Source organism: Globicephala melas, chromosome X (assembly GCF_963455315.2).
Source record: "Globicephala melas chromosome X, mGloMel1.2, whole genome shotgun sequence".
In the NCBI taxonomy this organism is placed as follows: domain Eukaryota; kingdom Metazoa; phylum Chordata; class Mammalia; order Artiodactyla; family Delphinidae; genus Globicephala; species Globicephala melas.
The window spans coordinates 46,863,544-46,881,042 of NC_083335.1; the positions used below are offsets into that span (position 1 = coordinate 46,863,544).

A 17,499-nucleotide genomic window follows, 5' to 3' on the forward strand; every position below is an offset into this window, starting at 1 on the left:
CACAGAAATCTCTGGCATTCCTATATACTAATGATGAAAAATCTGAAAGTGAAATCAAGAAAACACTCCTATTTACCATTGCAACAAAAAGAATAAAATATCTAGGAATAAACCTACCTAAGGAGACAAAAGACCTGTATGCAGAAAATTATAAGACACTGATGAAAGAAATTAAAGATGATACAAATAGTTGGAGAGATATACCATGTTCTTGGATTGGAAGAATCAACATTGTGAAAATGACTCTACTACCCAAAGCAATCTACAGATTCAATGCAATCCCTATCAAACTACCACTGGCATTTTTCACAGAACTAGAACAAAAAATTTCACAATTTGTATGGAAACACAAAAGACCCCGAATTGCCAAAGCAATCTTGAGAACGAAAAACGGAGCTGGAGGAATCAGGCTCCCTGACTTCAGGCTATGCTACAGAGCTACAGTAATCAAGACAGTATGGTACTGTCACAAAAACAGAAATATAGATCAATGGAACAGCATAGAAAGCCCAGGGATAAACCCACGCACATATGGTCACCTTATCTTTGATAAAGGAGGCAGGAATGTACAGTGGAGAAAGGACAGCCTCTTCAATAAGTGGTGCGGGAAAACTGGACAGGTACATGTAAAAATATGAGATTAGATCACTCCCTAACACCATACACAAAAATAAGCTCAAAATGGATTAAAGACCTAAATGTAAGGCCAGACACTATAAAACTCTTAGAGGAAAACATAGGCAGAACACTCTATGACATAAATCACAGCAAGATCCTTTCTGACCCACCTCCTAGAGACATGGAAATAAAAACAAAAATAAACAAATGGGACCTAATGAAACTTCAAAGCTTTTGCACAGCAAAGGAAACCATAAACAAGACCAAAAGACAACCCTCAGAATAGGAGAAAATATTTGCAAATGAAGCAACTGACAAAGGATTAATCTCCAAAATTTACAAGCAGCTCATGCAGCTCAATAACAAAAAAACAAACAACCCAATCCAAAATGGGCAGAAGACCTAAATAGCCATTTCTCCAAAGAAGATATACAGACTGCCAACAAACACATGAAAGAATGCTCAACGTCATTAATCATTAGAGAAATGCAAATCAAAACTACAATGAGATATCATCTCACACCAGTCAGAATGGCCATCATCAAAAAATCTAGAAACAATAAATGCTGGAGAGGGTGTAGAGAAAAGGGAACACTCTTGCACTGCTGGTGGGAATGTGAATTGGTACAGCCACTATGGAGAACAGTATGGAGGTTCCTTAAAAAACTACAAATAGAACTACCACATGACCCAGCAATCCCACTACTGGGCATATACCCTGAGAAAACCATAATTCAAAAAGAGTCATGTACCAAAATGTTCATTGCAGCTCTATTTACAATAACCAGGAGATGGAAACAACCTAAGTGTTCACTATCAGATGAATGGATAAAGAAGATGTGGCACATATATATATAATGGAATATTACTCAGCCATAAAAAGAAACGAAATTGAGCTATTTGTAATGAGATGGATGGACCTAGAGTCTGTCATACAGAGTGAAGTAAGTCAGAAAGAGAAAGACAAATACCGTATGCTAACACCTATGTATGGAATTTAAGAAAAAAAATGTCACGAAGAAACTAGGGGTAAGACAGGAATAAAGACACAGACCTACTGGAGAACGGACTTGAGGATATGGGGAGGGGGAAGGGTGAGCTGTGACAGGGCGAGAGAGAGGCATGGACATATACACACTAACAAACGTAAGGTAGATAGCTAATGGGAAGCAGCCGCATAGCACAGGGAGATCAGCTTGGTGCTTTGTGACCGCCTGGAGGGGTGGGAGGGAGGGAGACGCAAGAGGGAAGAGAGATGGGAACATATGTATATGTATAACTGATTCTCTTTGTTATAAAGCAGAAACTAGCACACCATTGTTAAGCAATTGTACTCCAATAAAGAGGTAAAAAAAAAAAAAAAAACTGTTGTGAGGATCAAATGAATTACTATTGATTGGGGGAGGATATCCGCCATCAATACCCAAGCATCCCTGCACATTCTTGCTGGGTTTGCCAAGGCTGAAAGGCCCGACAACACTTCAGCCAGGCCATTTCCCAAGGTTGTGTTTGTAGCAAGTGACCGAGATGATGAGGTACTAATATCAACCCTCCCCAAAGAGCAGGCTTGCTTCTGCTTACCATAAAAGTGGCAAGTCGGGCTTCCCTGGTGGCGCAGTGGTTGAGAGTCCACCTGCCGATGCAGGGGATACGGGTTCATGCCCCGGTCCGGGAGGATCCCACATGCCGCGGAGCGGCTGGGCCCGTTAAGCCATGGCCGCTGAGGCTGTGCATCCGGAGCCTGCGCTCCAGAACAGGAGAGACCACAACAGTGAGAGGCCCGCGTAACGCAAAAAAAAAAAGTGGGACGTCCATCAAGCTCAGTGTTCCTCTCCTGTAGTGCAACTGACTGCCTGGGTAGGCATCCGTCCTGGGCTACCTCATGGGACTTAGGACTGTAGTGAACCAGCATGTCATGCTGACATTCTGGTTACTGGTTTTGTAATGAATAAGAAAGCATCTTTTGTTGCTGACCCAGGAGTCTTGAGTCCTCTGTAATCATCCGGGAAACAGCAACAGATCGGTAAGCAGGATAAAACCCCAGACCCTGCACGGGTCTTGACAATTATTGGGTTGGCCAAAAGGGTCATTCGGTTTTTCCTGTAAGATGGCTCTAGTAGCACTTAGTTGTCTTTAACTTCATTCAAAATAATTCTGTTAGATTGTACATGACAGCTGTCATATCAGCATGCATTTAAAAAAAGACATTAAAATTGGTGAATTTTTGTGTAGCCATTTTAGTATTAAAGATGGAAGAAAAAAAGCAACATTTTCAGCATATTATGCTTTATTATTTCAAGAAAGATAAAAACACAACCGAAATGCAAAAAAACGATTTATGTAGTGTATGGAGAAGGTGCTGTGAATGATCGAACATGTCAAAAGTGGTTTGCGAAGTTTCGTTCTGGAGATTTCTCATTGGACAATGCTCCACGGTCAGGTAGACCAGTTAAAGTTGATAGCGATCAAATTGAGACATTAATTGAGAACAATCAACGTTATACCACACCGGAGATAGCCATCATACTCAAAATACCCAAATCAGGCGCTGAAAATCATTTGCACCAGCTTGGTTATGTGAATAGCTTTGATGTTTGGGTTCCACAGAAGTTAAGGGAAAAAAACCTCCTTGACTGTATTTCCTCATGCAATTCTCTACTTAAACGTAATGAAAACGTTCTGTTTTTAAAACAAATTGTGACGGGCAATGGAAAGTGGATACTGTATAATAACGTGGAATGGAAGAGATCATGGGGCAAGCGAAATGAACCACCACCAACCACACCAAAGGCCGGTCTTCATCCAAAGAAGGTGACGTGTATATGGTGGGATTGGAAGGGAGTCCTCGATCAATGAGCTCCTTCCAGAAAACCAAACGATTAATTACAACAAGTATTACTCCCAATTAGACCAACTGAAAGCAGCACTTGACGAAAAGCGTCCAGAATTAGTCAACAGAAAACACATAATCATCCATCAGGGTAACGCCAGACTGCATGTTTCTTTGATGACCAGGCAAAAACTGTTACAGCTTGGCTGGGAAGTTCTGATTCATCCGCCCTATTCGCCAGACATTGTACCTTCAGATTTCCATTTATTTCGTTCTTTACAAAATTCTCTTAAGGGAAAAACTTTCAATTCCCTGGAAGACTGTAAAAGGCGCCTGGAACAGTTCTCTGCTCAAAAAGATAAAAAGTTTTGGGAAGATGGAATTATGAAGTTGCCTGAAAAATGGCAGAAAGTAGTGGAACAAAAGCGTGAATACGTTGTTCAATAAAGTTCTTGGTAAAAATGAAAAATGTGTCTTTTATTTTTACTTAAAAACTGAAGGCACTTTTTAGCCAACCCAATACATGCAAGGTACTTAGGGTAACAACTGGCACGTATGATCTTACTGGTTACTGAGAATCAGTTCTGGGCAGGCTTGAGTACTGCACTTGGTCAGTGAACCAAGGCTACCACCCAAGGATGAGGATGACCCAGAGGAGAGCCAGCAGGGCCCTGCACACAATGCATGGTTAAAACCATGTTGACGTTACCTTCACTGAACTAGGCTAACTCAGACTCCAGAAACAGGACAGTAAAGTTAACTTGTATTTTCATCCTTAGCATTCAGCCTTAAACAGTCATCTTTCATGACTGCCAACTTTTTTTCTAACTAGAACCCAGATGTCATGTATTTATGTTAGGGCAGATTCATTACAGCTCTCAATAACCTTTGACTCCCAGAATGTCAGAGCTGAATGGAACCTTGAAGACTTTATTTCAACTCCCTTATTTTACAGAATAAACTGACACCCAGAGAGAAAAGAGATAAGTGACTTGCCCAGCGTTACATTTTAAGAAGTAGTTAGCTTACTCTCTATATAACCTTTTTAAATTGCCAAGAAGCTCTTAAAAAAATACAACTTAATAGGATCAGTTATATATCCTATTTAGCTTATTTCAACTCTGTATAGCATGATTCTATAAAATAAGATGCACCTTGAAAACACGAAGCGGTGGTACTAAGATCAAAATGAAGTTTCTACTAGTTTATGGCAACATGGTTGATGACAGGTGTAGATAGGAAATGCTTTTAAATAAATCTTTCACATTCATTCATTGATTTCCTATCCATTGGCCACCCATCTGTATGTTACTTCTGATTTTGTAATGCCATAGGATACACCATTAATAATATTTGCAGAAACAAGTGAAAATGATGGTGATGATCTTCAGGGTTGGAAACATGCAAGTGATAATAGATTACTTAAAGGGAGGGCTGAAAGCAGGGGTTTGTAATGTAACATTCTGATCCACAATTAGCTACAACAGAGCTGGTAGAAAGAGCATGGAGCCCTGCACAATTCCTACTTTAAGGTATAGGCAATGCCTCAATTCCATTTTACACAGAGATATGGCCACTTAAAGCTTCGTATTTGGTCTCAGACCTACTCGGCTTATATAAAAATGGAGGATTTGGAGCTCTCAGAAATTCACAAGACCATCTGAAAACGGTCTGATGAAGCAAGCATAGGATATACGCAGCAAGCCTGAGAATTTAGAGATCAGAGAACATGAGTTAGCGCTGCTTTAGTAAAACAAATACATGAAAAGCCAAACCACCAGCATGGATAAAATCCAGGCTACTTTTATTTTTTTGCATTGTAAGATTATTCTTCCCTTTAATAGCTTGTTTAAAGACCATTAGCTACTCAACCAAAGGGGGAGAAAAATGCAAGCTAATGCACTGCCAATGAAAAACAAGCTGTGAGGTCAGCCCAAGAAAAGATTATTTCTACTCACAAACGTTCTGTGTACACACTGACTCTTCTGGAACACATTGATTTTGTAATGCAAGGTATTAGACTGCAGAGCATATTATTAGAGGAAATGCTTCTGCCAAATTTATTTTAACCCATCTTAACTTTCCATAAGTTCTTGCCTTGAATCGTGGGCAATGTAAGTGAAGAGAAATTGGAGTTATGACACAAACTTCAAAAAAATGCAGTCTTACCTGTACAATCTGTAACCATGTGAAGCACTGCGGGACAAGAAAGTCAAGAAAATGACTAGGAGGAGGGCAGAAAGGGAGGAGCCTTAGGTCAGAGAAAGTAATCAACGTATTGAACCTGTAGCCTAGATCTTCAAAGACACAGCTCTCTACATTTGAGGGCTGCAATCATTCACAAGCAGGTTTAGGACAACATAGTACATACATGGACACCTTATACTGTTTTCTCCGAATCAATGACAAATGGAAAACACCTATGATAAATGAGACATTAATCTAAGTTCTGTGCCTTGCTGAATTTCTCATCTGGTGTGAGAATAAAATCCAACTGGTCTTAACTGCAGTAGCTAGCCCGTATGGCACCTCTGTGTGAACTAGGAAAAGTGGTCCCCGGAAGTCACAGTCCTGTGAATAGGCAAATGATTTGGTAAGTGATGTGACCTCTGTGGTCTCACACCCGTGAGCGGGGCCCAACCATACACAGCGGCCCTGGTCTCGATTACACATTTAAGTTCAAAATGTCAGTGTGCAGTCTACACAAGGTCTTGCTTTCTCCACATAGAATCTTCCTTAAGCAGCTTCAGCCAGCATAATATGCTGTTAAGCCTTTGAGATTTTATCAGTGATTGATCTTGAAGCACATAAAACACCACCTCCAGAGTTGTCCCTCCCTCGACCAAAACGAAAGGTGAAAAACGCCACCTGTCCAGCCCCAACAATTATCACTCATCTCCTGTTTTGAGGAAAAATCACCCACCTGATTGGGTCAGTAAATGGTTAGCTTAGAAGTTGCAGGTTGGAGATGGGTTGCCAGCCTAAAGCTACCTGAGTCCGCAAAGCTCAAGAAATTATATGCCTATTGCCACGCAGCACAATAACAGCACTAAATTGCTGTCTGGAAAGCAGTGGTTACACAATTTCTTTAGTAAATCTGCGTGGAGTGTAGGCCTTTTGCCCAAGTCGATTTCTCATACTTACCCACTCCACCCATCCCCAGTTCTATTACCTCATTAGTGTAGCCTGGTTTTTCAATTTTAACCCCACAAATGTCTAAATAAGGAAACTTAATAGTTCAGACTTCTTTGTAAAGTTTTGCTCACCCAATTATCCATATGCGGCAACTTAGAGTGTATTAAAAAGGCTAAAAAACAAAGACAGACACTTCAAGTACCAAATTGGCCTGTGTATGGAAATTGAAACTAGAGCTAGTAACATAAACTTAGTTATATGCGTGTGTATCAAAGAATTACATGAACCCTTTACTGACAGAACTCAAGAAGACGGTCCTTTGCCCAACTGTCTACAATTTCCCTGGGAGGGAAATTCTTGCATATAACCCCACTCCACAAATTGCAAAATGAAGAATGAGTGATTACCCAATTAGTGAGTGGAGCCAAAAATCTTAATTTGGTCTCTTTTCTCAACACAGTAGCTGTTCTAAGGAGCCTCTCCACACTTGTACAGTCAAACTTTCCAGATAGTTCTACAGAATTAAAGACACAAGTGAACTTAACTGGAGCTGTACTTTATGATAGCACTTTATGTGGAGCAACTTTGAACGACATTTTACCATTAATTTAAAGCTGTATTTGTTTAAAGAGCTCGATGACATGTACATTAATTAGGCACACATGAGATTAAAAATCTGTTTTTTGAGGCAACTGGGGATATTTGATTATGAATTGAGTGTTAGATGATACCAAGGAATATGTTAATTTTTAAAGATGTGACAAAGTCAGTAATTTTTATAGAGATGCACACTGAAGTACGCAGGAGTAAAATGACGATATCTGGGATTTGCATTAAAGTACTTTAGCACGGAAAAAAATAAAGGATGGATGAAGCAAATGTTGAAAATCAAAATAACTACTATACATAGTTAATGGTATAATACCCAATGGTGGTTCATTATACTATCCTCTCTACTTTTTAGTATGTTGAAATTTTTCATACCTTTTATTTTAAAAGCCTTATTAACTAGCCCATATTATAACTAAAGTGAAAACTCTATTTTAGCTCTTTTATTGATACTTTTAGCTAGGGGAAAGACCAACAAATTAAAGGTAGAGAAAAATTCCTCATAATTTTGAGCAGATCTTTACAAAAGCATGTGGATATCTATCACAGAAGAACAAATAGAGGTGTTTTTTTTTAAGGATTTTACCCAACATCTTTTCTCCCTTGGACGAACACCAGAATTGCCAGGTGATTGAATCAATAACGTTTGTGAAATCATTCATTCCTAATGAAGTCGTAGATTCCTACCTAGGCCTGCCTGAATAGCCAGCTGAGAAATTTCTCACTTGCACTAGGCACCACGACATAGAGCCTAGCAGACGGAGAGACTGGAGGCCGATTTGCTGTTCTGTATCTGGTAGCAATGTAGCTGACTCTCGCTAAAGCAATACAGCAAAACCTTCATTAAACCAAAGCCTGTGTAAGTGGTGATTAGTAAGATTTTGCTTTCTACATTCTTTCATGAGAAAGGCACCAATACCCTTTTCCCCAGGCCACCTCACATAAAGCAAGCAAGGATCAAGATTCAGCTGAATGTCTGTTCAAGCTACAGCCCAAGTAAATCATTTAGACTGAAACGGATTCAGCCTGATCAGGTAAATAAGTTTTAAATTAGTGTGAATTGATTTATTTCTACTACATTCATAATAAATAGCTATGTGAAAATGTATCTCAGCCTCCCTTTACATGCATCATTTTTGAGCTGTCTTCCACTTGAGTATCTTCTACAAGATGCCCACTTGGATATCAAGTATATAACTGTATTTCAAGTCATCTGTCCATCATCTTAGTTTCTTCAGTCATGAGACAAAAGAAAATATCAAACAGCCAAAATCTGACAGAAGGAATTGGTCTCTTCTGCATGGCAGACGGAATATAGGACCAGGAGAAAGTTGGGTCTTCAATAATCATCCCGATGGTGCTACTGATATCCAGTGCTATTTAGTCAAATGTGCTTATTCATGTAAATTAGCATATATTATGTATGTACTATTTTCAGAGCATCCTGTTATTTACAGTGTTCTTTGAGACCAGGTTGGAAAAGAATATGATTTTACTTCAATGACATGTTGCTATTGCCAGAGCTCTTGACACTCAGAGTGAAATCTAGGTGGATTACAATGATAATTGTTCCAAAAAAGGAACAAAAAAAGAGATTGAATAATTTTTCACTTTCAGAGTGCCTGAAGCATAATGACTCAGTGCTATAGCTAACTTTGACAAGAGAACTGAGAGCTTTTAAACTTATCTCTAGGTCAGACTCCTTAACACATCAGTGACTCAGTTTTCTTATTTGTACAACAGCAGTAAGCTGCCTGACAAGACAGAATTGTCATAGGTATCTAGTGAAGCTTTCTTAACAGAAATTTTAAATGCCTCAAATTGACACATGGAAAGAAAAGGATAGCCTGATTCTTTTTTTAAAAAAATTACAGTGAAAAATAAAAGTTAAACTCACATCTTGTATTCATTAAACACAAAGAATTATTAGCAGAAGGACAGAATGTATAATCTTTCAAATGGACAAATGGAATTGGAGAGAGAATAAGCAATCAATCAGCATGCAGCCATATTATGGCACTTCATACAATAATAATCTTAGAACTATCAAATTGCAAGAAAGCCATTAAACTATCCAACCACAATACATTTGATTCAGGTAATGCAAGGGGTTAACAATAATGCTCTATACTTGCATAGCAATATAGAATTTCCCATATGCTTTCTCATTCATTACTGTGTTTTATCTAAACCACCTTGTAAAGCAAATCAGGGAAGCGTTTATCGCTGACTGGCAGATGTTAATCAAGGGCTCAAACCTCTGGTATTAAACAGCTCATCAGAGATCACAAGCAACTAAAAGATAGAATAAATACTGGAACCCAGGTCCTTTGGTCCTCCATTCAGTATTCTTTAGCCAATAATCTGATATCTCCTATTAATACCAATAAAATATTACTTGGGTCATCATCAGTTGTTTTTTTTTAAATTTTTATGGGAGTATAGTTGATTTGCAAGGTTGTGTTAGTTTCTACTGTACAGCAAAGTGAATCAGTTATACATATACATATATCCACTCTTCTTTAGATTCTTGTCCCATATAGGTCATTACAGAGTATTGAGAAGAGTTCCCTGTGCTATACAGTAGGTTCTTATTAGTTATCTATTTTATATATAATACTGTGTATATGTCAATCTCTATCTCCCAATTTATCCCACCTTCCCCAACTTCCCCCTTTCTTCTATGGTAGCCATAAGTTTGTTTTCTACATCTCTGACTCTATTTCTGTTCTGTAAATACTTTCATTTGTACCATTTTTTTTTTTTTTTGATACTGGTTCCCCACATGGAAGTTCAGGCTGTGACATCACAAGAACCCAACCAAACAAACGAGGCAGTAAGGGATGAGATTGTCCAGCCAAGAAGTTTCTCGACTTTCAAAATTAGAGAAAGGACACAGAAGAATGTACAGATAGGTTCATTTGATGAAGCATATATTCTAAGAGAAAAAATGGCACATGTCTTTTTCAAAAAGCCTCTTTTCAACAATTTACACTCTCAAAATGTCTGGCCTATAGGGAAAGAATCCCCAGCTAATAATCATTTGTTGAGTAGCTCTGCACACCAGCACCGGTCTGCAAGGTTTTCAAGAATAGGCATAAAGCAGGACCCTTGCCCAGAAGCAGTTTAAAATCTTTTGGAGGTATGAGATCAGCATATAACATTCAGACCCACGATAGGAATTCAGAATAAGGAAGAGCCTTCAGTAAGCTGAAGTTTAATGGAAGAATGAGAGAATTATGAGGCACCAGCTGGACTGTGAGAGGCGGGTTAGATTTATAAAGGAGAAATATGGTGGACATTTCCAATTTGGTGAAGATGTTCAGGGTGGGTAGCAGGAAGGAGAGGCAATGGATCGGCAGGAGGAAACCGAGATGTAGAGAAATATGCCGAGTAAATGGATGAGCTAGGAAATGGATGAATGGATGCACTGCAATTGGAATCCAGGTCTCTAACCCTAAACATCAAACTCTTATGCCATTCTGCTCCTCCTAACTGGTCTTCCTGCCTCCATTCTGGCATCCTTGTCCAAGAAATTCTCCATTGTATTAAGTTTCTTTCTGAAACACAATTCTGATCAGCTCAGTCTCCTCCTTAGCATTTTTTCAATGACTTAGTATGGCTTTCAGAAAGAAGCTGAAACTCTAACATGGCATACAAATACCCATCATGAACTGGACTCACTCTCTTTTCTAACGGGTCTACCATATGGAACCTTTGTTTCAGCCACTAACATTTATCCACAGCTTCTTTACTGGACATGCTACCACGTCTCTCTACCTTTGTATTCGTTGTTCTTTCACTCTTAAATGCCTTTCTCTCCCCTTCTTCAATTAATGCCTTATTCTTCAAGCCTTGGTGCAAATGTCACCTACTGTGGTAAGCCTTTCCTTACCACACTCAAGCATCCAATTAGATTCAGATGCCTCTCCACGTTTCTATTATCACCCTGCTAATACATATTCCCATTGTTCCTTATCACACCACTCTGTAGTCATTAATTAACTTCCCTGTCTCCCTCACTAGACAATGGCACCTTTGTATCACCAATCTTCGGAATAATGCCTAGAACATAGTACATGCTCAGTAAGTGTGTGTCATACAGGAACACACTGTGCTCAGCCTTTATCAATTAAAATCAAAACATGATTTATCCAACTAAAAACAAATAACCAAATACTCAGGAAGTTATGTAAGAACCAGAACATTAACTTCTGTTATTTCAAGTTACTAATGTGACTCTACTATCTAAACAACCAAAGCCTTCAGGAATTATACAGAAACACAAAGTCAAAATGCAAAAACATCAAAGAATGTTAAGCCACTCTACACCATGGTATGTGTGTGAGGACTGCTGGTTCTACCTTAACACTAGCCTCTATTAATGGTTAAGTCACTGCCTTAAAAACGTGGGATTTAGGATGTCCCCTTCATGACACTTCTAGAGCTCTCTGTACTACTTGAGTTGACAAAATACATTCCATGGTTGACATCAAATTACTAATTAAGATTCATGCTGTTTGATGACATGCTACAATCTGGGCCTAACCAGATAGTTACATAAAATACAAAGCTCTACTACTAAGGCATTATCCAAACTGTGATGAGTCCAAAACAAGGTTGCCTTCATTAAAAAGAACCAAAATAAAAGGGTCATTATGAGGATGCACAGATGAAGAAAATGGAAGTAAGCTTTGTCAAATTGATTTAATTAATCTCAAGCAGAAGTCGTTAAGAGTCCTGAAATGTCGCTCTGAAAAAATTCTAATACCCATCAAAAGGTTGAGGATATAAATGAAAGTAGTTCCTCTCTATAGAAAACATGCCTTCCTTCTTCAGTTTCCCAGAACAATGAGAAACTAAATGAAAACAACTGAATCACAAGCCTTATACTGTACGCATCCACTATACCATAGCTATCAATTTAAATTTTGTATGCAGTAAAAACTTTCATTTTAGCTAATACTATATAGGTGTGTGTAATTAACCGCTTACTCCCAGACGCACTATCTTCAATATCTACCACTCGTGTGGTCAGTGTTATTTCCCTTCTCCCTTGTCGGTGACCTCCTCCTCTCCCCAGTCTCTTCAAGTGGAATCAACCGGCATTTCCTTTACTCTCTCTCTGGTAACCCAAAAGTTCTTATTCTTCTATAGGAGACATATGCCTTTGAGAAACTGATGAAAACTATGAGGCCCAGAAAACTGAATGTACCTACATACACTCAAATTTTTTCATATGACTTCAGTTTAAGAACCCTTATCCCCCATAATCACCTACACAAATAATTTCTACTACCATATGGTTCTCTTTTACAATCCCCCACAACTCCTTTACACACACACACAAACACAATTAAGGACTACTACAGTGGTTAACAACATAATACTCAAAATAATAAAATTTAGTCTAGGTAAAGCTTTATTTTACCAGCAATATTTATTAAGAATCCCAGATGAACTCCTCTCTACATGGCCTTAGAACATGTTGAGCACTTCAATAAGACAACTCAAAATAAGGAGTAAGGCATTTACTTTAAAAGTTTTCCAAGTCTTATTATTTGGTCAACTTTCTTGCCTTAAAATGTGCTGAAATGTCTTCCTAAATTTATGTTTATAAACTCTGACATATCTGCTTGTAAAATCAGGTAAGGCTCAAAAATTATTTTGAGTACAAAAGCAATTTCCCATTGATATTCAGAAACTCTTGGATTCAAATACTTGTTCTACTATATCAAGCTATACTCAACACCGAATAGTGTTAGCTAGGAACTGAAAGTGATACCATCTCATAACTTTCTAGTTACCTTGTCAAAGCATAAAAGATGAAACAGGACAAATGACCAAAAGGATGGGAAGAATAGAATCAAGGTGTTATTACTAACAGACAGAGATAAGTGCTTTTTCTTGAGCTCACACATCCTAAAAGTGGAAGGCTCTTGCTAGATGTACCAAACTCTTCGTGGAAACTATCAGTTCGCTTTTACTTTTGCTTAAACTTTTAATCACTGTTTAAACCAGTTTTGTACTGGATCCAAAAAGAAAAAAGAAAGAAAGAAACATGATCACTCTTTTACCGCAAACTGATAAAATTTCAACATCAGGATTTTTAAATACATTAAACTTTGGTAATACACTCGCAAAACTTTTCCAAGTTTTATAACAGGGGCACCCATTAATCCCATTAACCCCCTGCCAGTATAGACAATTCACAAAGAGCTTGTGACTCAGTTCCTTCACTTGTAAATACTTGGGAGGGGGGGAATATGAGGACACATCAAGTAATTCTTACTTTGCCTCAAGTTAGGGTGGAATTGATGAGACTTTAGACTGGTTGTTTTATTCTACCCCACTAGGTCCCTTTCCACATAATGGAAGGCTACATATTTCCTGTAACGATAACACTTCGGTCACTGTTTTCCAATCTGGATAGTTCATAATTGAAAGGCAAACAGCAGGCAAGGGAGAGAAGCACAACAGGTACATACCAAATGGCCAGATACCCTAAGAAAAGGCTATAGTTATACGTCACTGCCTCCTTCCTTATTATAATCAAGTTGCTGGTTAAAACAGAAAACTAGATATGCAACATGGGGCTTGTGCTCCAGACCTAAACGAAGAAACTTCAGACAGAGTATTTGCTGAATTTGTGCTAGAAAACCATATCCCCTCTGCCACCCAAATTAGAAAGTTTATTGATAAATGTCTGCCTAACATTTGACAGTGTTGGCAAAAATAGTCTTTGGCCAATATACTGTAAGAATTTGACCTGTTTTTAAGTTTCACTATTATTAAACCATTTTCCTATAAGCTGAAGGAGAAAAAAAAAAAGAGGAACCGTTTTAACTGATGAGTTGAAGACACTCCAGTATTTCTCAATCTAATACCAGGCCCCATAGATTTCATTCCTCTGCACATGAAGTCAGGGGCAGGAAATGGACTGCTCCCCACTGGGGCACACACTCTCAGGACGGGGAGATTTGTGCGGTCTGCCTACTGCTTTTGAGCGTTCTTAATCAACTAACTGGAAGTACTGGACGACTCTGACGATTACACACACGACAGTCGGTGGTACCTCAGCCAGCCTCTAACTCCCACGCTCCCCCCACTCTTCCAAATAAATGTTTCTCGGAAGAGCACATGGAGAGGCAAGGGGAAAAAAATCATGTAGGCGCCTCTTCCTTAGATATCTGGTCAAGTAGAAAGACTGGGGGCCTACGTTGTGTGTTTTTTGTTGTTGTTTTGGGAATTTTTTTGTTCGGTTGGTTAATTGGTTGTTTTGGGGTTTTTCTGTAAGTCTGTGGGTGGGCTCCCAAGTAGTGGGACTGAAAAAAAGAGCTAGGTTCCCCTGCCCGAACCCTAAGCTTTAAGAGGCAAAAACCCAGCAACTGACAAGGGTGGGAGGGGAATGGAATCGCGCAAAGAAGGTTCGCGCCCACAAGTTAGACAAACAACAGCCCCTACCCGGTACTCGGGGTCTCCCCAAGTTGGGGTGGGGCCTTTCTCCTTCCCGCACCGCCTCCCGGGCTGCCAAGAGGGAGAAAGGGGTTAAGTGGAGAAGGGGGTGCTCTTCCGCCCCCACGCCGTCTCCGCGCCTCGGCGTGGCCGCTGCTTTAGCGGCTCCCGGAGTTGTACAGCGAGGTCGCGGTCACCCTTGGGAGGGGGCCCCGGGTCCCCCCGTGTTCAACGGCAGGAGGATCCCGGGGCTCTCGCTGTCCCCAAGGCCGGCGGGGGCTGCGGGAGCACTCACCAATTTAGGTTTGTTTTTCGTTTCCTCTTCGTTGGCGGCCCGGTTCCCCGCGCTCCGCTTGTTGCTTCGGCCCCCACCGGGTTCCTCGCCGCAGCCTCCGGCGCCCGACGCCGCCGCCGCCCCGGGCTGCTCCATCTTTCTCCGGCCCTGTCACCTGTGCCCTGGAACCCCACCTCTCCTCCACTGAGGAAGCCCCTCGGGGCGGTCCCGCTGCCCCGCGTGGATTTGGCAGCACCTCCTCCTGAGAGGGGGAGAGAGTGGGTCTGCCGAGTTCACGTCCCCAGGGCTCCCGACGCGACAAGCCGTTGCCACTATTCTGCGCTGGGGCAAGCCCTGCCCCCGAGCGGCTGCAATTACCACGGTCGCCGCCGCCGCCGCCCTCAGGGTGGTGTTTAGGGTGGAGGGAAAGTAGGTGCCTATCTCTTTAAGAGGGCCTCCGCACACGTGATTCATCAAAGTGCCCGCAGTCCGCCGCCCGGGCGCGGAAAGCTGCTTCCTACTCCTGCTGCCGAGCCGGCCGGGCTACTGAGCATGCCCGGCACGGCGACAGCTGCCAAACTAAAGGACTTTAAGCTGCGGTTAAGCACTGATTTCCCTTCCTAGGGGCCTAGCGTGAAATGGGAGGGAACTAGCCAAGAGAGAGGAGGTGTAGCCCATTTTACAGATGGGGACACTGAGGCCCGGCAGGATTCACGTGTGAGTTTTACCTGAGTCTCCGCTTCCACTCGTGTAGGCCAGAGCACCTTTCCCGGCTGGCCGAGGCCTCGCTGGGGGTGTGGTTGTGCTCCCCTCCGTGGGAGGGGTTGATTGGCAAGGCAACTAGCATCCTGTAGGAAGACCCCCAAGGGGAGCGCTGATTAATTGCCTAGACAGACTGTACGGGTGAAAGTGTAAGGAGTGGGTGCTTTCTGTTGCCATGATTGCGTTGCGACCAAAGAAATACAGTCGTTCCTTTATTCCCAGGCTGCCAGGTAGTAGAAGCAGCAGGCGCCCACTGCCTAATCCCAAGGAAGTGTAAGGCTCTTTAGCCAAAGCACCTATGGAGAGCTAACAATTGGATTGAGTGCTATTTTCAGTTTCCTGAGCTACTTTGGGTTTATAGTTGTTGTGGGGAGCGAATAAGATCATGTGTGTCAAAGCTTTGTTAAAAATGTAAATCTCTAGACAAATGCTAGGTGATTTGGTGCAGCGGCAGCAACAGGGCACCGCTGGTATTCGTAATCTTTCCTCCTGCAGTTGTCAGGAAGAGGCCCACGCCGCTTTAAAAATAAAGTTCACATTGAGAACATTAGCGGGGCCGGGCAGAACTTGAATGAACCACCATCATACAATCTAGAGAAGCTACCTGAAATGTAAATTTAGATACCAGGTCTACAAACATGCTCATGTGCCTGTTATTCAGGTATCTTCAGGCTATGACCCTTTTGCCCTTCTCCCCTTCAACCTAACTTCTGCTATGCCGAAGCTAATATGTTTATGAACATATTTTTTGAGAGTGCATTAGGATAAATTTGACCATGCTGTAGGTGTGATTGTGATGAGGCAATTAACTTGGAAAGTAGAATAAAAAGAATGTTAGACATCTGAAAGCGGTCTTAATCCTGGCTTTGCCATTGTCATTAACTTTCTTTTTAACCATGCAGATGGTAAACTACCCAAGGACAGCAGAGAAGAGGGAATACATGCTCCCAGACAGGATGGGCAAGGAGCCCTAAGGTAAATTTGCTTTGTTGAAGTTTCTGTTTGACTTAAAATTTGATGTATATTCTGAATTTAACTCACTACACACACACACACACACACACACACACACACACGTGTGATTTGAATTACTTAAATGCCCCCCCTCCTGAAAAATGGCATAGAAGTGGTTGCTGCAGTAAGATGTGACCTGGTTATCCACTGCTTTCACGTAATTCCTGTTTGAGAGATGTGGGTGTGAGCCATAGCTGAGTAACCCCCAAGCTCAAATGTTGCTTAATAATCTGCCCAGTAGATCTTTATTGAGCTCCTTAGAGTATACCAGGTGATATCCAGAGTGCTGTGGGTTAGGAGGATGAAGCTCACAGTCCTGCCCTTTAGAACCTCCTAGTCTACTGGGAGAGGCCAGTTGTTAATGACTGTGCTTCATTGCAACACATAGGAACAGGGAGCCCACGGAGCACATGAGGGGGGTCACCACCGGAGTGCCAGAGACTCTGGGACACCTTACCAAAGAGGATGATGTTTGAGCTGAGCCTTAAGGGTCTGACTGAAGACACTAAGTATTTGTTGACAGCCTACTAAGTGTTTGATACCCTGCTAGGCATTGAGGGTCCAGTGGTGAACAAGACGGATGTGGCTTGCTCTTGTGGAACTTTCTGGCTATCGGGAAGGATATTAAACAAAAAAGTATTGAGCAATTACAAAGCAAAAAAGGAGAGTGAAGAGCATCCCAGGCAAAGGAAATGACCATAGCATGTGCAGAAACTCTGTGGTTAAGAAATTGGAGGTGACGGATAGGGGCTGCTCTTGGCAAGAGAAGCAGAACAGATGAGCAGCTTCCAGATCATGAAGG

At 41.1% G+C, this 17,499-nt stretch overlaps 1 protein-coding gene and 1 long non-coding RNA gene across 2 annotated transcripts in view; one reads left to right on the top strand and one right to left on the bottom strand.

Moving 5' to 3' along the window:
* The window catches only part of DIAPH2 (diaphanous related formin 2), an 887,427-nt gene extending 872,186 nt beyond the window's left edge, over positions 1-15,241 (bottom strand). Inside the window, exon 1 of the mRNA XM_060292429.1 lies at positions 14,943-15,241. Within this exon, the coding sequence (XP_060148412.1) occupies positions 14,943-15,077 (135 nt within the window). The 5' untranslated portion in view covers positions 15,078-15,241. The remainder of the gene's footprint in view (positions 1-14,942) is intronic.
* Positions 15,242-15,503: 262 nt separating this feature from the next.
* Positions 15,504-17,499, top strand: part of LOC115843966 (uncharacterized) — an 890,247-nt gene continuing 888,251 nt past the window's right edge. Inside the window, exons 1-2 of the long non-coding RNA XR_009560713.1 lie at positions 15,504-15,638; positions 16,586-16,658. This is a non-coding gene — a long non-coding RNA (uncharacterized lncRNA). The remainder of the gene's footprint in view (positions 15,639-16,585; positions 16,659-17,499) is intronic.